The sequence below is a fragment of the Globicephala melas genome, chromosome 10 (genome assembly GCF_963455315.2).
Source record: "Globicephala melas chromosome 10, mGloMel1.2, whole genome shotgun sequence".
Lineage (NCBI taxonomy): Eukaryota > Metazoa > Chordata > Mammalia > Artiodactyla > Delphinidae > Globicephala > Globicephala melas.
The window spans coordinates 75,270,292-75,285,492 of record NC_083323.1 but is presented as its reverse complement, the minus strand read 5'-3'; the positions used below and the strand labels follow the sequence as shown (position 1 = coordinate 75,285,492).

The window sequence follows — 15,201 nt, the reverse complement described above, 5'->3', positions numbered from 1 at the left end:
GATACGTGCCTCTTGTTTCAACCATTTAGGATTTTTTAACAATAAATTTAAAATATTTCTGGTTTATTTTACATCTGAAATTGTGCTACACACTGAATAATTTTTGCCTACAGAAAGCAGTTAATGTCAACAAATATAACCAAGCATATCAAAAGGTACATCATTGCACTGTTCTTTTTTTCTTCTGGGAGATTTTTACTAACATACATTCTTTCACTTGGCCTTATATGCAAATATGCTAAGTTATTTATTCAACAAGTATTTAGTGAGAGCATATGACTACATTACTTTCTTTCCTTTCTCCTTCTTTCTAGAACATTCTATAATTTCTGTGTGAAATTACTTAAAATTAAAGACGTGTGAGTAGAAAAAGACAGTTTCTTAAGCAAATTTCAACTCACATTATTTTTTTCATTTTTATTAATCTGAATATAAAATTGTTTAATAATTTTTCAAAAGCTTAAGAGAAGTTTTAATTAAATACTACTTTAACCATAAAGATGATGCTAGTGTATATTGTGAACTTTGGTCCCGTAGTCAAGAAATTTAGGTTTCATCACTATCTTCGCAACAAAAAAGTCATAAACAGTATCTAGAACAGTGTGTGGCTCAGTGTTCCAGTTAAAGAGAAACGTCGTTTGACTAGAATAATTTAATAATACATTTTATTATCTGCCTACTTCCTTTCATATCCAGAATACTGAAATGAAAATGTCTATGCTGTGGTAGGCAGAATAAAGGCATCCCTAAAGATGGCTGCTTCCTAATATCCTGACCTGAGTATGCTACCTACATGGCAAAAAGGACTTTGCAGATGTAATTAAGATTATAAACCCTGAGATGGGAAGCTTATCCTAGATTGCTCACATGGGCTAAATCTAAACCAAGGAATGCCCGTGACTGCTAGAATCTGGAAAAGGCAAGGAAATGGACCACCTTAGAGGCTCCAGAAAGGAACAGAGCCCTGCCAATACCTTGATTTTAGTCCAATAAGACCTATGTTGGACTTCTAACCTACAGAAATATGAGGTGATAAACTTGTGTTATTTTAAGACACTACATTTGTGGTAATTTTTACAGCAGAAATAAAAATTTAATACTTCAAGCACATGGGAGAGTTGAAAATAAAATTGAAGAATTCATTAATATTTACCAAAAAACCCAGTTTATGTTCTATTAGCAGTCAAAAATTGAAGCTTCCACAAGGGATTCTTACTGTTTTTTAAGGACCAGTATGGAATACAAAAACTTATGAATGTAAAAAAAAATCCACTGTCAATCACCTATAAAATTATGTAAATTTTTAGACTTCATTTAGGGGTTACTTACCTGTACCCAAATATATGAACAAAACAGTTTTTTATGGTAACGTTTGTTGCATCCCTAGTACTTACAGTACATCAAACACAGAGTAGGCAATCAGCAAATAATTGTTGAATGAATAAAAGAAGGACTAATATAAGATTGGCAAATCAAGAGAAATAACCTAATAATTAATAATTATCTGCATTTGTAGAATTCTACAGAAGGTGTCATATATTTAAAACAGTAAAATTCACTCTTCAACACTTTTATCCCTGTAGGAATATAAGTAATAAAGTGAAAAAAAAATGAAATCAAAAGAGCCCCAATGTGCCTTTGAAATATAATCCAGTTTGTTCCCTAATAGATTATCATAGTGGAGACCATGAAATAAAAACCCAATAATGAAAATTTAATAACCCTAAATACTGGTTGTACTTAGTAAAACATTAATAAAGGGAAAATACAAAAGGAGCTATTTTGCATTTTAAAAAGTTTTCTTATTTTTTAAATAATCCCTGTCACTGTCCAAAACTTCAACATTTCTAGTTTATAATTTGTGGTAAAACTTAGACAAAAGATGTTAAGACAACCTGGTAGTAAAAAATTAAATGCCTTCATTTAAAAACTAATAAATGAAAAAAATTTAGCAATCTAACCTCCAAAGAGACCAGTTCCCTAATTGTGTTTCTCTAATTCTATTCTGGACAAATAATCTTGAATAAAAAAGAGATTTATGTATAGAGAATGCAACAAATTTTTAGTCTAACAAAATTTATGCCTAATTCAAATGTCCAACAAAAAAAGAATGGTTAGGAAAATGGATCATATATTTAAACATCATGTACTAAAACATATATAGCACAAAAAAAGTGAGTGTGAAAAAATTTAAACTTGGTTTGATCTTAATTATTTTAAAACATTCATAGAAAAAAAAGTAGAAAGAAATATGCCAAGTTTTTACATATAATTCATGGCATTATGGATTATTTAATTTTATGTTTTTTACCCTGTTTCTAAAATTTTCAATATTAAATTATTTTATAATCAGAAAAAGCATTTTGTAATGTAAAGGAAAAGTTCTAATGTAAACAATTACTTCTTGATCATTCAGCGTTTCAAATGCTATAATCTTATCAATTCCACAAAATCTCCTGAAGGAATGGGCTGTTTTAGACCAAATCAAGGAGTTTCCAGTGGCATCAAAGTACGTTTTAGGTTTAATCTGAGGAACAAAATCATCTTAAATAATGAAAGTCAATAATAACTATGAGGAAATTGAGTGCTGATAATAGGTTACAGATAAATATTTTACAAGAGAAAAAGCCTATTTTTGGCAAATTACCAGAAATGTCCAATACAGTGAAGTAATGAATTTCCCCAAACAGGAAGTGTAGAAACAAAGGTTAGATGTTGAAGGAAAAGATTATTTTATTTATACAATCACTAATGTTACCTACATAGTGTTAAGTGTCTGAATTATTATGTATGTATATAATCACATACTCTGTTTGCAGGTATTTAGGACATAAATTCCCTAATTTGTAGAACTAATGTGGGTAAAAATTAGTTTTATATATCACTGCAGGTCAAATAAAAAGGAATACATTGGTGGAATTATAACTTACTGTGGTAGCACAATGAATATCTTTCCATACTGTGGCTTCCCTGGAGAGATCAGAGGCTTCAAACAAATTATCAAAAATCACTTCCCCAATCATGTCATGTCTAGAAAATCTGTCAAAATCATACACACCGAAATGTAGTTTTCGATTGCTTAGTTGATCATATGCTACAGGAAACTGAAAAGTTTCATCAAACACAGGATTTAAAGTTTTTCTGTGCACACGGGTCTGAAATTTCTTTTTCCTATCTGGAAGAAGATACATCTTCACGTAAGGGTCAGAAGTTCCTGTGAAGTCTTTAGCAGGGAGATCTAAGGCTTTGATAATTTTAACAACTAGAAGTTCATTTTCATAATCATACTGGAGGGTGAAGTTAAGCTTCCCACAGGTTTTGACATCTTCTTTCTTGTTGCCCTCAGAGTCAACTGATTTCTGTTTGTAGAGCTCTGGTTTTATTCTCCCAATGCTGGTTGTTGTTTCTCCTCTTTGTAAAATGGGTTCTGTGCCCATGCCAAAATCAACACTGGAAACCTGCATTTGCCTTGGTAGGTGTCTTCTGAAGGAATTGTGTCTGTACACACACACATACACACAAAATCGTTTAAGTAGATCATTTTGATGATAATGTTATATACAGTGGCATATAAACTCTACCCCACACCCAGGATAATGGGAGCATTATATCTACAGCAATAAACAGATGGATACACACACACACACACACACACACACACACACACAAACACACACACGAGTTACTTTTGAAAAACCAGGAATGCAATATTCAAAGAAAAACTCTCCTAAAATTATAGAAACACCTAAAACACACATATGTACATTTTTATGAGCTTTTGGTATTTTTATGTACCATAATAAGCACAAAACTTTTAAACACAATTGTAAAGAAAGATGATTACCAAAAAAGTTCAATATTCTACAAAATGTTACCTGGGTGTATCTAGATGTAAACATTATGTAAACAAATCATTCAGATGGCTGATTTCTTTTCATCTGGATATTTTGGTCTTATGAATTTCCCATTCTAGTGATGACAATATTAAAAAACATAAGTCCACATATTCTTATGCTGTGTTATTTCTAATACTTAAGATAACTAGATGAATGTGTATTTTTCAAAAGAATATATAGTTATGACAGAAAAAAATGAGTACATTTTCCTTTTTTCAACATGGAGTGGGCTTCAGAAACTCTTAAGGATTAAAAGACTGTAGAATTTTAGAGTTTGGGGCTAAATAATAGTTCTTAAAATTCAAACTGAATGTCCTATACTCACTGTTACTATTTATCTCTCCAACATTTCCAGAACATTAGGTATATCAGCTTACTAATGGCTCATAAATGTGACTTGCATTAAGATCTGCTTCTCATAGTTTCTCCATGATTTCTAGCGTGAGCTATGTCAACTTATGTGTTTCCTCAAGGTCTGGTTCCAGGTCTTTTGTTCTTTTCTCTTCTCAATCACTCCATCAGACTAATAATCAGTTTTGGGGCTATAATTACTACCTTTAATCTGGTGATTCCCTAGATATATCTCAGATAGACAAAATCCTAGTTCCATATCTCTTTGTCTTGAAGGGGGATTTCTAAACAAATGTCCTAATTTTGCCCCAAACTCAAGCAAACTAATTATTTTCTCTATTTTGCTTTCAAACCAGTTCACTCTTCCACAATCTCTGACAATAGCTCTAACATTTTTGTCAGTCACTTATGCTTGGAATCCTGCATTATGCTTGTTTGAATCACTTTTCCTTTATTTCATGGGATTTGCTTAATTTTCTAAGTCCTGTTGATTTTTTGCTTTGAGACATCTCATATAATTGTCCATTCTACTCTATTTCCATTGCTATTTGGTCCATATCCTCATCATCTCATACTTTGCTTTCTACAGTAGCCTTCAGCTTGGCTTTCCTTCTTTCATCTCTCTCTTAAATTCAATGTCTCTCCAGCACTTACTTCAAAATCCTTTATGCTTGTTGTTATACCTTTTTCCACTTGATCATAATTGAAAAATTATTTCTATATAAAGAAACAAACTAGGATAACTTTATCTCAGATGAGGGAATAAGCTCCTAATTAAAACTATACTGAATTTAAGACCCAATATTTTAGTTTCAGTATCTAAGTGAGTATATACGTAAAAGTCTTTACTAAGTTACTTAAAGCTTGAAGTGATCTGTTTCCCCAGATTGATCCTCAGATTGATCCCATTTTAATGCATTGAACATGCTATGAAATGTATTTTGATCCTGAATCTATTCCAGATATACAAGATCAGAGGCTTAAATTAGGGTCAGGGAACCATCAGGGAGCATTTAAGAAATAATAAGAATTTAGAAAGGAATACAGGTAGTATGTGTCGCTGTGAATTATTAAAGAGGTCTAGTATAATCCAGTTAATACATTCAATATTCTTAAGAGATTTAGAATATTTTACTAAACAATCTAATATTTCTGCCAAAATCACTTTCACTTATGCAACAATTTTAAATTTTTTTTTTATTTTTGTGAGCAAAAAGCCCCCAAGAAATTAATTCCTTTTTTAAAATAAATTGATCTATAATTTCACCTCCCTAATGCTTTTCAACATAATATAATTTAAGCTTCTATCCTCTCCCTAAAAATTCAATAATTTATTTCTTATGCCACTGAATCTAAATGGGCAGCTGTAAAGCCCCTTCTAACAAGAATCAAAAAGCAGTAACATTTTTGTTCTAGTAAGCCAGTGCCCTAATTATAGAGTAAATAGTTCATGTTTTAAGTCACAGTTTAGCTAGTCAGTTAAGAGAAGCTTTAATTATTACAATGTTAAACTATTGCCATGACAACACAGATCCTCTTTATCTTCTTGAATTTTTTTTCTCTTTTGGAATGACAGTGGTAAGTGTCTATTTAGTCTCACACAAATACCAACCAATTAAAGTACAGGCCATTTGACTGTTACTGACCGCACTCTTACCCTTCAAACCTAGGAAGGCACCACATAAGTACTTTTCCAGATGGAGAAGGAGAAACTTTTCCCACCCTACCTGAAACATCTGAGAGTAACTACTAGATATAGTCAATATTATCTGATGCCATAGGAATAAAATGTATTAATATGGTAATTTTCAAATATTTTTTTCACCAACAGATCCTTTCTTTCAAACAAAATCAGAGACCAGAAGTTCAACATGTATGGACAGAGCTGCTTTGGTTAATGTGTGAGTAGAGTCCTGGAATCTCACTGGAAACCGTGCCAAGTTTTCCACACTACCCAGGAGAAAGCGCTTGAAGAGCATTACACTGAGATGAGATTAAAAAAATGCTGGACTGAAATCAGACTATAGTTTGGTCCCAGCCTCCCTATGGAGTAACAGCAACTTTGGGCAAGTCACTTCACTTTTTTGATGTGTACTTTCCTCATCCATAAAACCATCCTTTCATAGTTGTGAAGGTCAAATGAGATATTACAGATAACTTTGAAACCTACCATTTTTCATACTGCTAATAATTATCATTAGAGTTTAGGACACATGGAGCTGAAGGGCAAATGCCATAATGAACTCTCTGGTTCTGACAATCTCAAATCTAGGTTTCCTGTTTGGGGATACAGAGTTGGCACAAAGTCATTCTTGTGTGAGCATGTCCTGGTCTACCACCCTGGACAACAGATTCCCTCTGACTCTCACTTCTCAGCTGCAGCAGTTCTTTCTTCCTTAAGTGGGAAACCTATATCCTCCTACTCTTACTTGCAGTGTCTTTACTAACTATTAAATTTATCTTAGGTACTGCTTGAGAAATAAGAGGTGTGTTTTATTTGTTTATTCAATATATTTACAAGGAGTTCATCTCTCTTTGTTTTAATATTAATAATATTTATATAGGAAACTATCACCATATATTAAAAGTTGTAACCCTGTTTTATAGCTAAGGAGGCTCAAATAATAAGACTACATTAATTTTCTGGTAAACAAAGTTTTCATCTTTATTTGTTTCCTATTTTTTCCATTCAATTTGAAACAATGACAAGAGTGACTCATTCAGCACAAAAATATCTGAGCATATACCATGCAGGGCACTACATATATGAAGGCAGACTAAGTTGTATAATACACCACAAGGAATTTTTGAAATTAATTCATTGTCTGATGTCAGCACAATCCTCTATATCTTTAATCTCTTCTTTAAATGTTCTTCTCACATTATTGCTTAGTAGAAGCCTGATTCTTCCCCAAGGACAGTTTGCTCTGTGCCCCTCTCATGTGGTGGTTGATATTTTTGCAATAATCCTTGTTCCATTGGTCCTAGAAGTGAAGTTGTCCATTCCTCTTGTCCTTCATTACCACATTCACATCATTCTCCCTAATACACCACTCCAGGCTCTAAAACTCAAGTCAACAGATCATATCCCCATTACCACTTATTGTTAGTCATTTACTAATACTCAAATCACTCCCTTTAAAGTGATTTTAATCACTTGGTTCACTAACTCTCTTTGACAATGTTTTTGCTTCGATTCCTAGCAGTGAACAAGTTTCTTCCAACTACTTGGCCTCTAGGTTCTTTTAATTTCTCTCCTCTAATAATGTTCTCTATTTACCTCAGTTACTACCATGTGCATAGCCAGATTTCGTCATTATTATTACCTGCAAACTCTCCACAACCCCAATTTCACACATGCTTCTCTCTGAGCAACACCTCTTTCCAGCTCACACCCTCTTATACTCCAATTCAAATAACTTTTCCAACTCACAAGAACCTCCAATACACTGATTCTATCACTATTTCATAATCCCTAGTTCCTTGATGTCACTTTTCCCTCGTTATCCAGTTTCATTTCCGTTGTTAATCAATAGAGCCACTCTCACACATACATTCCCAATTCTCTTGTTGCTCTCTACCTTCTTAGTTGCAGGGCAAAACCACAGTCCTGGTTGAATTCAACTTTCCATCATTTCTATACCTGTACCTGTGCAAGTGAATACAACTAGAGAAGAACATAAAAGAACTCTCAATGTTCCATTTTAAATTCATGACCACATTCCTCATTAAACCCTAACACTGAACAGCAAACCATTCTCCCTCTCAAACTGCTAGATTCACAAGACTATTTCACACCTTCTCACCTTTCTTCAAACCTCTAACACCTTCCTCATTCCCAATCTCAATTAATGACCTTACTTCCTATTTCACTAATGAGGTTGAAGCAAAGAGCAGAAATCTTCCACCTCAACAACCCTGTTATCAGCATCTGTATCCATATATTTTACCTTTCTGATATGATTAATTACCCATGCTATTATCTAAAGCCAATCCCTCCACTTGTATATTAAATCCCATTTTCTCTCATGTCACCTTCAAGACTGCTCCTCTTTGCTTCCTGCATTATTAAGTCTGCCTCTTTGCTGGATTATTACCATCAGCACAAGAGGATACTGTTATTTCTGCTATCTTATAGGAACCTTCCATTCATTCTACTTCCTCTCTCTGTACTGCTGTTTCTCTAGCACATTTGCAGCAAAACTCCTTGAAAGAGTTGAGGATAGTACATCCACTGTCCAATTTATCTTCTCCCGTTCTATATAAACTCACTCTAACTAGTTTTTCACATACCAATTCTGACATAATAGCTCTTGAAAATGTCAATAATGTCTCCCCGACATTGCTAAACTCAGCGGTCAATCCATGGTCCTCACCCCACTTGACCTTACAATAGTCACCTGACAGTTAATCACTCCTGATTGTTTACATACTCTCTTCACTTGGCTTTCAGGTTATACCCTCCTGGTTTTCCTTCTTCACTAGTCTCGACTTCTCAGTCTACAATGCTGTTCCTGATGTCTTAATATTGGAGTACTTCTGGGATTCATCTCTGGTTTTCTCTTTCTTATCTACACTCACCTCTCTGATGATATCATCTCCTGGCTTTGAACACCATCTCTATGTGGACTCCAAGTTTACGTATGTTTCGCAGATTCTCTCCAGAATTCCAGAGTTATTATCTGGTTGCTTACTCAATTTTTCCACTAAGATTTCTAACAAAATCCTTAAACACAACAGTCCCATATCTCCTGTTTTTGGCTCCCAAACTCACTCCATTCACAGCCTCATGTTTATCAATTTTATCTTTCCAGACGCTCAGGCCAAAACATGCAGTCATTCTTGACTCCTCTTTTCTTACTCATATGCCCAAGCTAATGTGTCATAGTCTGTTTGTTCTATCTTCAAAGTATATCCTGAATCCAGTCAGGGTATAGATATATATATCCATCATTAACTACCATCTCCTTGCTCTGAACCAACATCACTTCTGGCCTGGATTACAGCCTCCATAGTGTTCTTTCTGCTTCTATCCTTTTGCCTCCTTCAATGTATATACCCAAAACAACAGAGTAATCCTTTCAAAACAAGTTAGATCATGACACTCCTCTGATTAAAAACTTTCTGGTGGCTTTGCATGTTACTCAGAGTAAAAGCCAAAAGTGGTTTGGGTCCTACTACCTCTCTGATTTTTCTCCTAGCATTCTCCACCTGGTTCTCTCTGCTACACCTACACTGGCTTCCTTGCTGTGGTTGGGACACAAAAGGCAGATTCCACCTTCAGGACGTCTGCAGTGGTTCCCTTCTCCACAAGGAAAGTTCTCCACAAACACCATCATGGACCACCCTTCCATCTCCTCATTCAGACCTACCAACCCCTTTATTTTGCACTATTATTTTCTACAGAACTTATTATCTTCTAAAACATCATGTAACTGACTTAGTTATGTTGTTTGGTTCCTCTCCACAAGAATGCAGGTAGGGAATTTTGAGTTTTGTTCCCTAATGTGTATCAAATGTCTAGAAAAATGCCTGGCACATAACAAGTGTTCTATAAATACTGTTAAATAAATAAGTCAAAAATTTTCCCTGAAGAATTTAGCCATATGACTAACAATCCAATCATAATAAAAGCTGTTTCGAGAAAAAACTGGTTTTCTTCTCAATTATGCAATGTAATGCTTAAAATTAATTTAAGTAACTTATCTTTATTCTATTCAAAGAATTGACAGGAAACTTGTTTTTTAATCGTAATTAAGGAAATGAATGTTCTTATTCTGTAAATACTTGTCCCTTGGCCTTTCACCATGTTAAAAAAAAGGTTTACAAATCATAACAAGAGATGATAAGCAATTGCTTTTGATCCAGCATATATTTAAAGGAATAGAGTATGAAGTAATTAGGTTGGTAGTTTTTGATCTACAAATAAAGTTCTGAGAACATAATATTTTATATTAAAGAAAAGAAGTAATATAAAATGAAGCCTAAATTTAAAAAAACTCAGAATAACTACTTGTCAGAATAATAAATCCAAGAATATTCTGTTTGGTATTGCTAGGTCCCTATAAGGTCTTTTGACCTTAATTATGTATTCTAGCTCTAAATTTCTATGCTCAATTTGTCATTTAGGCCTTCCCTTACTTGGAAGTATGTTGCTGGCTATCATGAGCCTCTCTCCTAGAGAGGTCAGCTAGGATTTGAAGAAAAATGTTGTAGTCCTCCAACTGAGTTGACCTACCACCCTGGGTCCCTCCTTCTGTTCCTCCACATCTCCTTGAGCATACTGTAAAGAGTGTATTGAAATCACTTGTTTCAGATGTACCTTCCAATCCCCAACCCTTCTACTAGTAGTCTTTATAATAGCATAACTAAATATTATTAATCTTTTCATGAATTTCATAATAAACACATGCTGGGATTCAAGAAATGTCTGTTGGAGTTTGTATGAAATAATTTACTACAAGATTCTTGTGACTAATAAAAGTCAACTTCCCAAGAATTATTTGTACTATGAAGAAGAAGGTCCTAATCAATTTATAATCAGTGCTTGTAAAGAGGAGATAATATTTATCAGTGCCAGAAAACAAACTCTCCAAGTTTGAATACATTTTATAAGGTTTTATCTCTGACCTTGGATCAAAGAGCCACCCCATTTCAGAAGTTAGTTTATATACCAAATACATATGTTTCATAGCGGAGATTATTTAACCACCTCAAGCACCGGCACAGCATGTTTTATGAACTTTTATTTCAAGGAGTTAGATCTCAGGTTCTCTATTGTTCTGGCCAAGCACTGCTTCTTGATATCCTAGCTGGTTAAATACCATTTAAATTCTTCCTTTGTGTAACATCTTGTCTTCCACTCCTTACAGTATCTTGGAATGAAAATTGCAATTTTTGCTATCTTTTGAGAAGGACTTAACTTTTTAAAAAATCTCAAAGAAAACTATGCACTCTAGTATTACATATTTTTATGTAATTCTTCATTTCTCTTTTAACAATCTACATTGAGTGCTCTTTCTGACTTTATGTGTGATGATATTAAGAATTACTTTTCTAAACAACCATAGCTAATTGTAAATCCATCAGCACATATGAGTCAATGATTTCTTTCCATGTCATGTTTTGTTCATGTTCAAATGGATCTGTCACTAGGTTTCCAAATTATTTTCAGTAGGTACTTAGAATCCTCTCTAACAGTGGCTAACCTACATGATTTCTCATCCTCAACAAATATTTTGCCACTTACAATTCACCTCATTTCACACTATTAATGAATGCACAGAAAATAGGTCCTCATACTCATCCTTGGGAGTATACCATCATTAACCTTCTTCTAATATTAGCACTGTTTATCTCACCATCTGATACTGTCTTTAAAGAAGCAAAGCAAAGTGGAGAGATCATCAGTCAATCCAAATCACTCACTTGATGCTTATTATGCACCTACCCAGTGAAGAAATTAGGAGCACATTAAAGTGGGTTATACAGACTTGTTCTTTGAGAAATTAACATCTCAGTTCTGGCACACAGCTAGAGCTCAACATTAAGAAAATAAATAATTGCTAGACTGTAGCTATGGCTTTAAAGGACAATAGCTTATAATTGGACAGAAAAAGATGCATTTTCCTTAAAGATCTTATAGTGGATAAAAAAGAGTTTATCATTCTAGACAAGGGAAGCAGCATAAGCAAAAGCACACAGGCAGAGAGTTGAGGTCTACAGGAGGATGATAAAAAGACCAAGCACCCTTCTAACTGGCAACCATGAAAGATCCATTTGGATAGATAAAATGAAGTCATAAAATTCATTTACTGATTTTTTAAAATTCAACAAATATACCCTGAGTTCCTACAGTGCTTTGTCTAGGTATCAAGATCAGTACAGAAATAAAATTGGCAGGTTTTCTGCCTAAGAAGGAAGTGTAGAGCTATATGTGTGGGGCAGTATGGACTCAAAATGTTATAAGATTTTTATCATGCCTGAACTACTATATTACTTTCAAAATAGATGCCTTTTTCTATGGTCTGTCCTACAAACTGTTGTCAAATTAATTTTCCTAAAACACAGCTCTTTATCCAAGGGACTCTTCTGCTGCAAATATTTTTGACAGGACAGACCTTGAACAATTTTGGCCATGATTCCAAGGCCTCCTCAGACTTTAATTCCAGCTGACTTTATCTTCCATTATTCCTCCACTGACATCTATTTTCTGATCAAGGCAACGTACCTGCTGTTTTCATGATAAGATTTGCTGTTCTGTGTCTTTTCACATAAAATATTTCCATCTGGAATGCATACCCTTTTCCAATTGTCTTTATGTGAATTCCTAGTTTCCTTTGGTCTCAGTTTAATGGGACTTCTCCATGCCTCAGCTAAAAATGATTTTTCTAATTATCTTAATTCCACATTCTCCACCACATAGTTTGCACTTGTAGTTCCTTATATTGAAGTTGGTATCTTATCTCTCTGCATTATGTTGTGGATTTTTTTCCAGTTCACTAGAGTTTGCAGAGTGGACAGAGTATGTAGAATACACTGACTATACCTAAAAGTTATATCTGTTGACTGTATCTACTGAGTAAGGCTATTGGATGAATCAATAGTCAATCAAGACAGATGTGATAATAATGTTAATAATAAGAAAAACACAGACGTCTGTTGGGTTGTTTGGCTGCCAGCAGGCTGATGGGGCCGAATGTCCGGGTATTTGAAAAGGAGGATGAGAACTTGGGAAATGTGGCAGTTTCCAGCAATGCTGTTAACTAATCAAGATGCTGCTTAAGAATAGTGACAAATAAAACTTGAGAGGATATGTCATCTATTGTCTGAGCCAAATAAAATGGAGTCCCAACACCAGACTAGAGCTAGGATATATTAATAAGGTGAGGAAACCAAGCATTAAAGTTAAATTTACTGTGTGTGCGTGTGTGAGTGGTGGGGTGGTGGGCAGGGGGCGGTTCTGATTTGCTAGACCTCAGTGAAAAGTTAGCATTTGAGCAGAATAATCTGATTTATAATGATGTGCCCTGGATCTCTCTGTCTGCATAGTAAACTCAGCAATTTCCCCTTCCTCTCTATATAAAGGTAATTTTTAGTATGATGAAGTAATTATATAGATGAGGGGTTTTGAGAACTAGGAATAATCAAGTTTTCTACAAGGAATTCATCCCAAGGCCAAATAGATTAAACTCATGACCCTTGTTATTCGTGATAACCACATATAATTCCACATTTCTAACTGAGCAGAATGAGCAGGAAGTGGCCCTCATTCTCCAACCTCCAAACTACCTGTCCGCAGCAGACTTTAACAATCTTTGGTTGCAAAAATCCATATTCCCTTGGCTTTAACTCTTAAAACATGTTCCATCAATCTGGATAAATCTGAATTCTAACTTTCACAAGCTGCATGGCTTTAGGCAATTTTTAAACTCTCTCTGGGCTTCAGTTAACTCACAAGTAATGGGGATAATTAATAATACTTACTTCATACAGGCTGGCAGAGGATTATCAGGAAGGATGCCTGGCACAGTGACTAAATTGCAGGCACTCAAAAACAATACTTTTTTTTCTTCCTTCTTCAGCCACTCATAAACAAGGAAATTCAAAGAGGTCAATGAAATTATATCAAAGTTCTAGCAGAACTATGAATTTGTATTCCACTTTTTCTCTTAAGAAAATATGAGATGTACATGTACAATCCAATTTTTAAGATTGAGAGAAAAGTTTTTTTTTTCTGATTTCTTCAATTTCATGTAATAACTGAGAAATCCAGGGCTAAAATGACCTGTTGTCATTCCCTATTGCATTTCATTTCTAGAAACCAATTCTGCAACCAAAACCAAGTCTTCACACATGTGTTCTCAGTATGTATTCTTTCATTCTCCCCTAGCTAGGGATAATCAGATAAGCTGTATGTTTACATTCAGCAAATAATATTTTGGAGATAGTACTTCATTTTTCTGAGGTTTCCAAAAAAAAATCTGCACAAAGAAAGGCAAGCTATTTTCATAGTTTACCTCAATTTGTCTTCATTAATTGAGTGTCCTTATGTAGGGTGCATTTATCAACTAAAAGAGTTGAATAATTCTGAATACTAAGTTGATATATTGTCATAGCCATTATCAATATTTTAAAAAAATGTTTTGTAGGTTAATTGAACATTTTTACCCTGAAATTTCTGGGTATGTTAAGGCTTTATTAAATACCATAGTTGGCCACAGTTTTCAGTTCTGATAGTAACAACAATGAAGTAACCAACCACATGAGATAATTTTGAAGCAGTTTTTCCTATAAATATGAAGAAGTGACACATGGGATAACTATTTTATAGTTAAATATCCATAAATAAATTTAAATGAATGTATACTGGATTATAAAAATGAACCCAAATGCACTGCTCAGGAAAACTTGTCAACATAATAACTAAATATGAGGCATACCTTGGTTATAAAATTTAAATAGCTCAGAAAAGTATAAGACCTCCGTCCATCCTCCTTACCCCAAAGTTTCTCATCCCCGAAGTAACAATTATTCTTACTCATCCCTCTGGAATTTATTTCAGAAAGAAGACAAGTTATTTATAGATACAATCCTTTTTTATTTTATAAAAGATATATTGAATATTCTTTCAATCCTAGTAGCAAGCATGACCCATGAAGTTTTTCAACTTGATAGATTTCCAAACCCACAAAAAGTATGTCATGTCAGAAAGCTTGGATGCATCTTTGATTTAGAGAAGTAGGAAGGTAAGATTAGGAAGTCAATCAGTTAGCAGAAAACAGCACTCACCCCCATTGCTATTGATTTTTACCCTGTCCTAGTGTAAATTTAGTTGCTACTTCTGGGAATCAGAGGAACACTGCTACTAACATGTTTTTCATGTTAAAGATTGAAGACCATACTTAGTAGAAAAAATGTTTTTTCACAAGAATCTTTTTCCCTTTACAGTTAA

At 34.1% G+C, this 15,201-nt stretch overlaps 1 protein-coding gene across 1 annotated transcript in view; it reads right to left on the bottom strand.

The window, feature by feature from the left end:
- Positions 1–15,201, bottom strand: part of SYT10 (synaptotagmin 10) — a 75,835-nt gene that overhangs the window by 36,797 nt on the left and 23,837 nt on the right. The window contains exon 3 of the mRNA XM_030830394.2: positions 2,931–3,498. Within this exon, the coding sequence (XP_030686254.1) occupies positions 2,931–3,498 (568 nt within the window). The remainder of the gene's footprint in view (positions 1–2,930; positions 3,499–15,201) is intronic.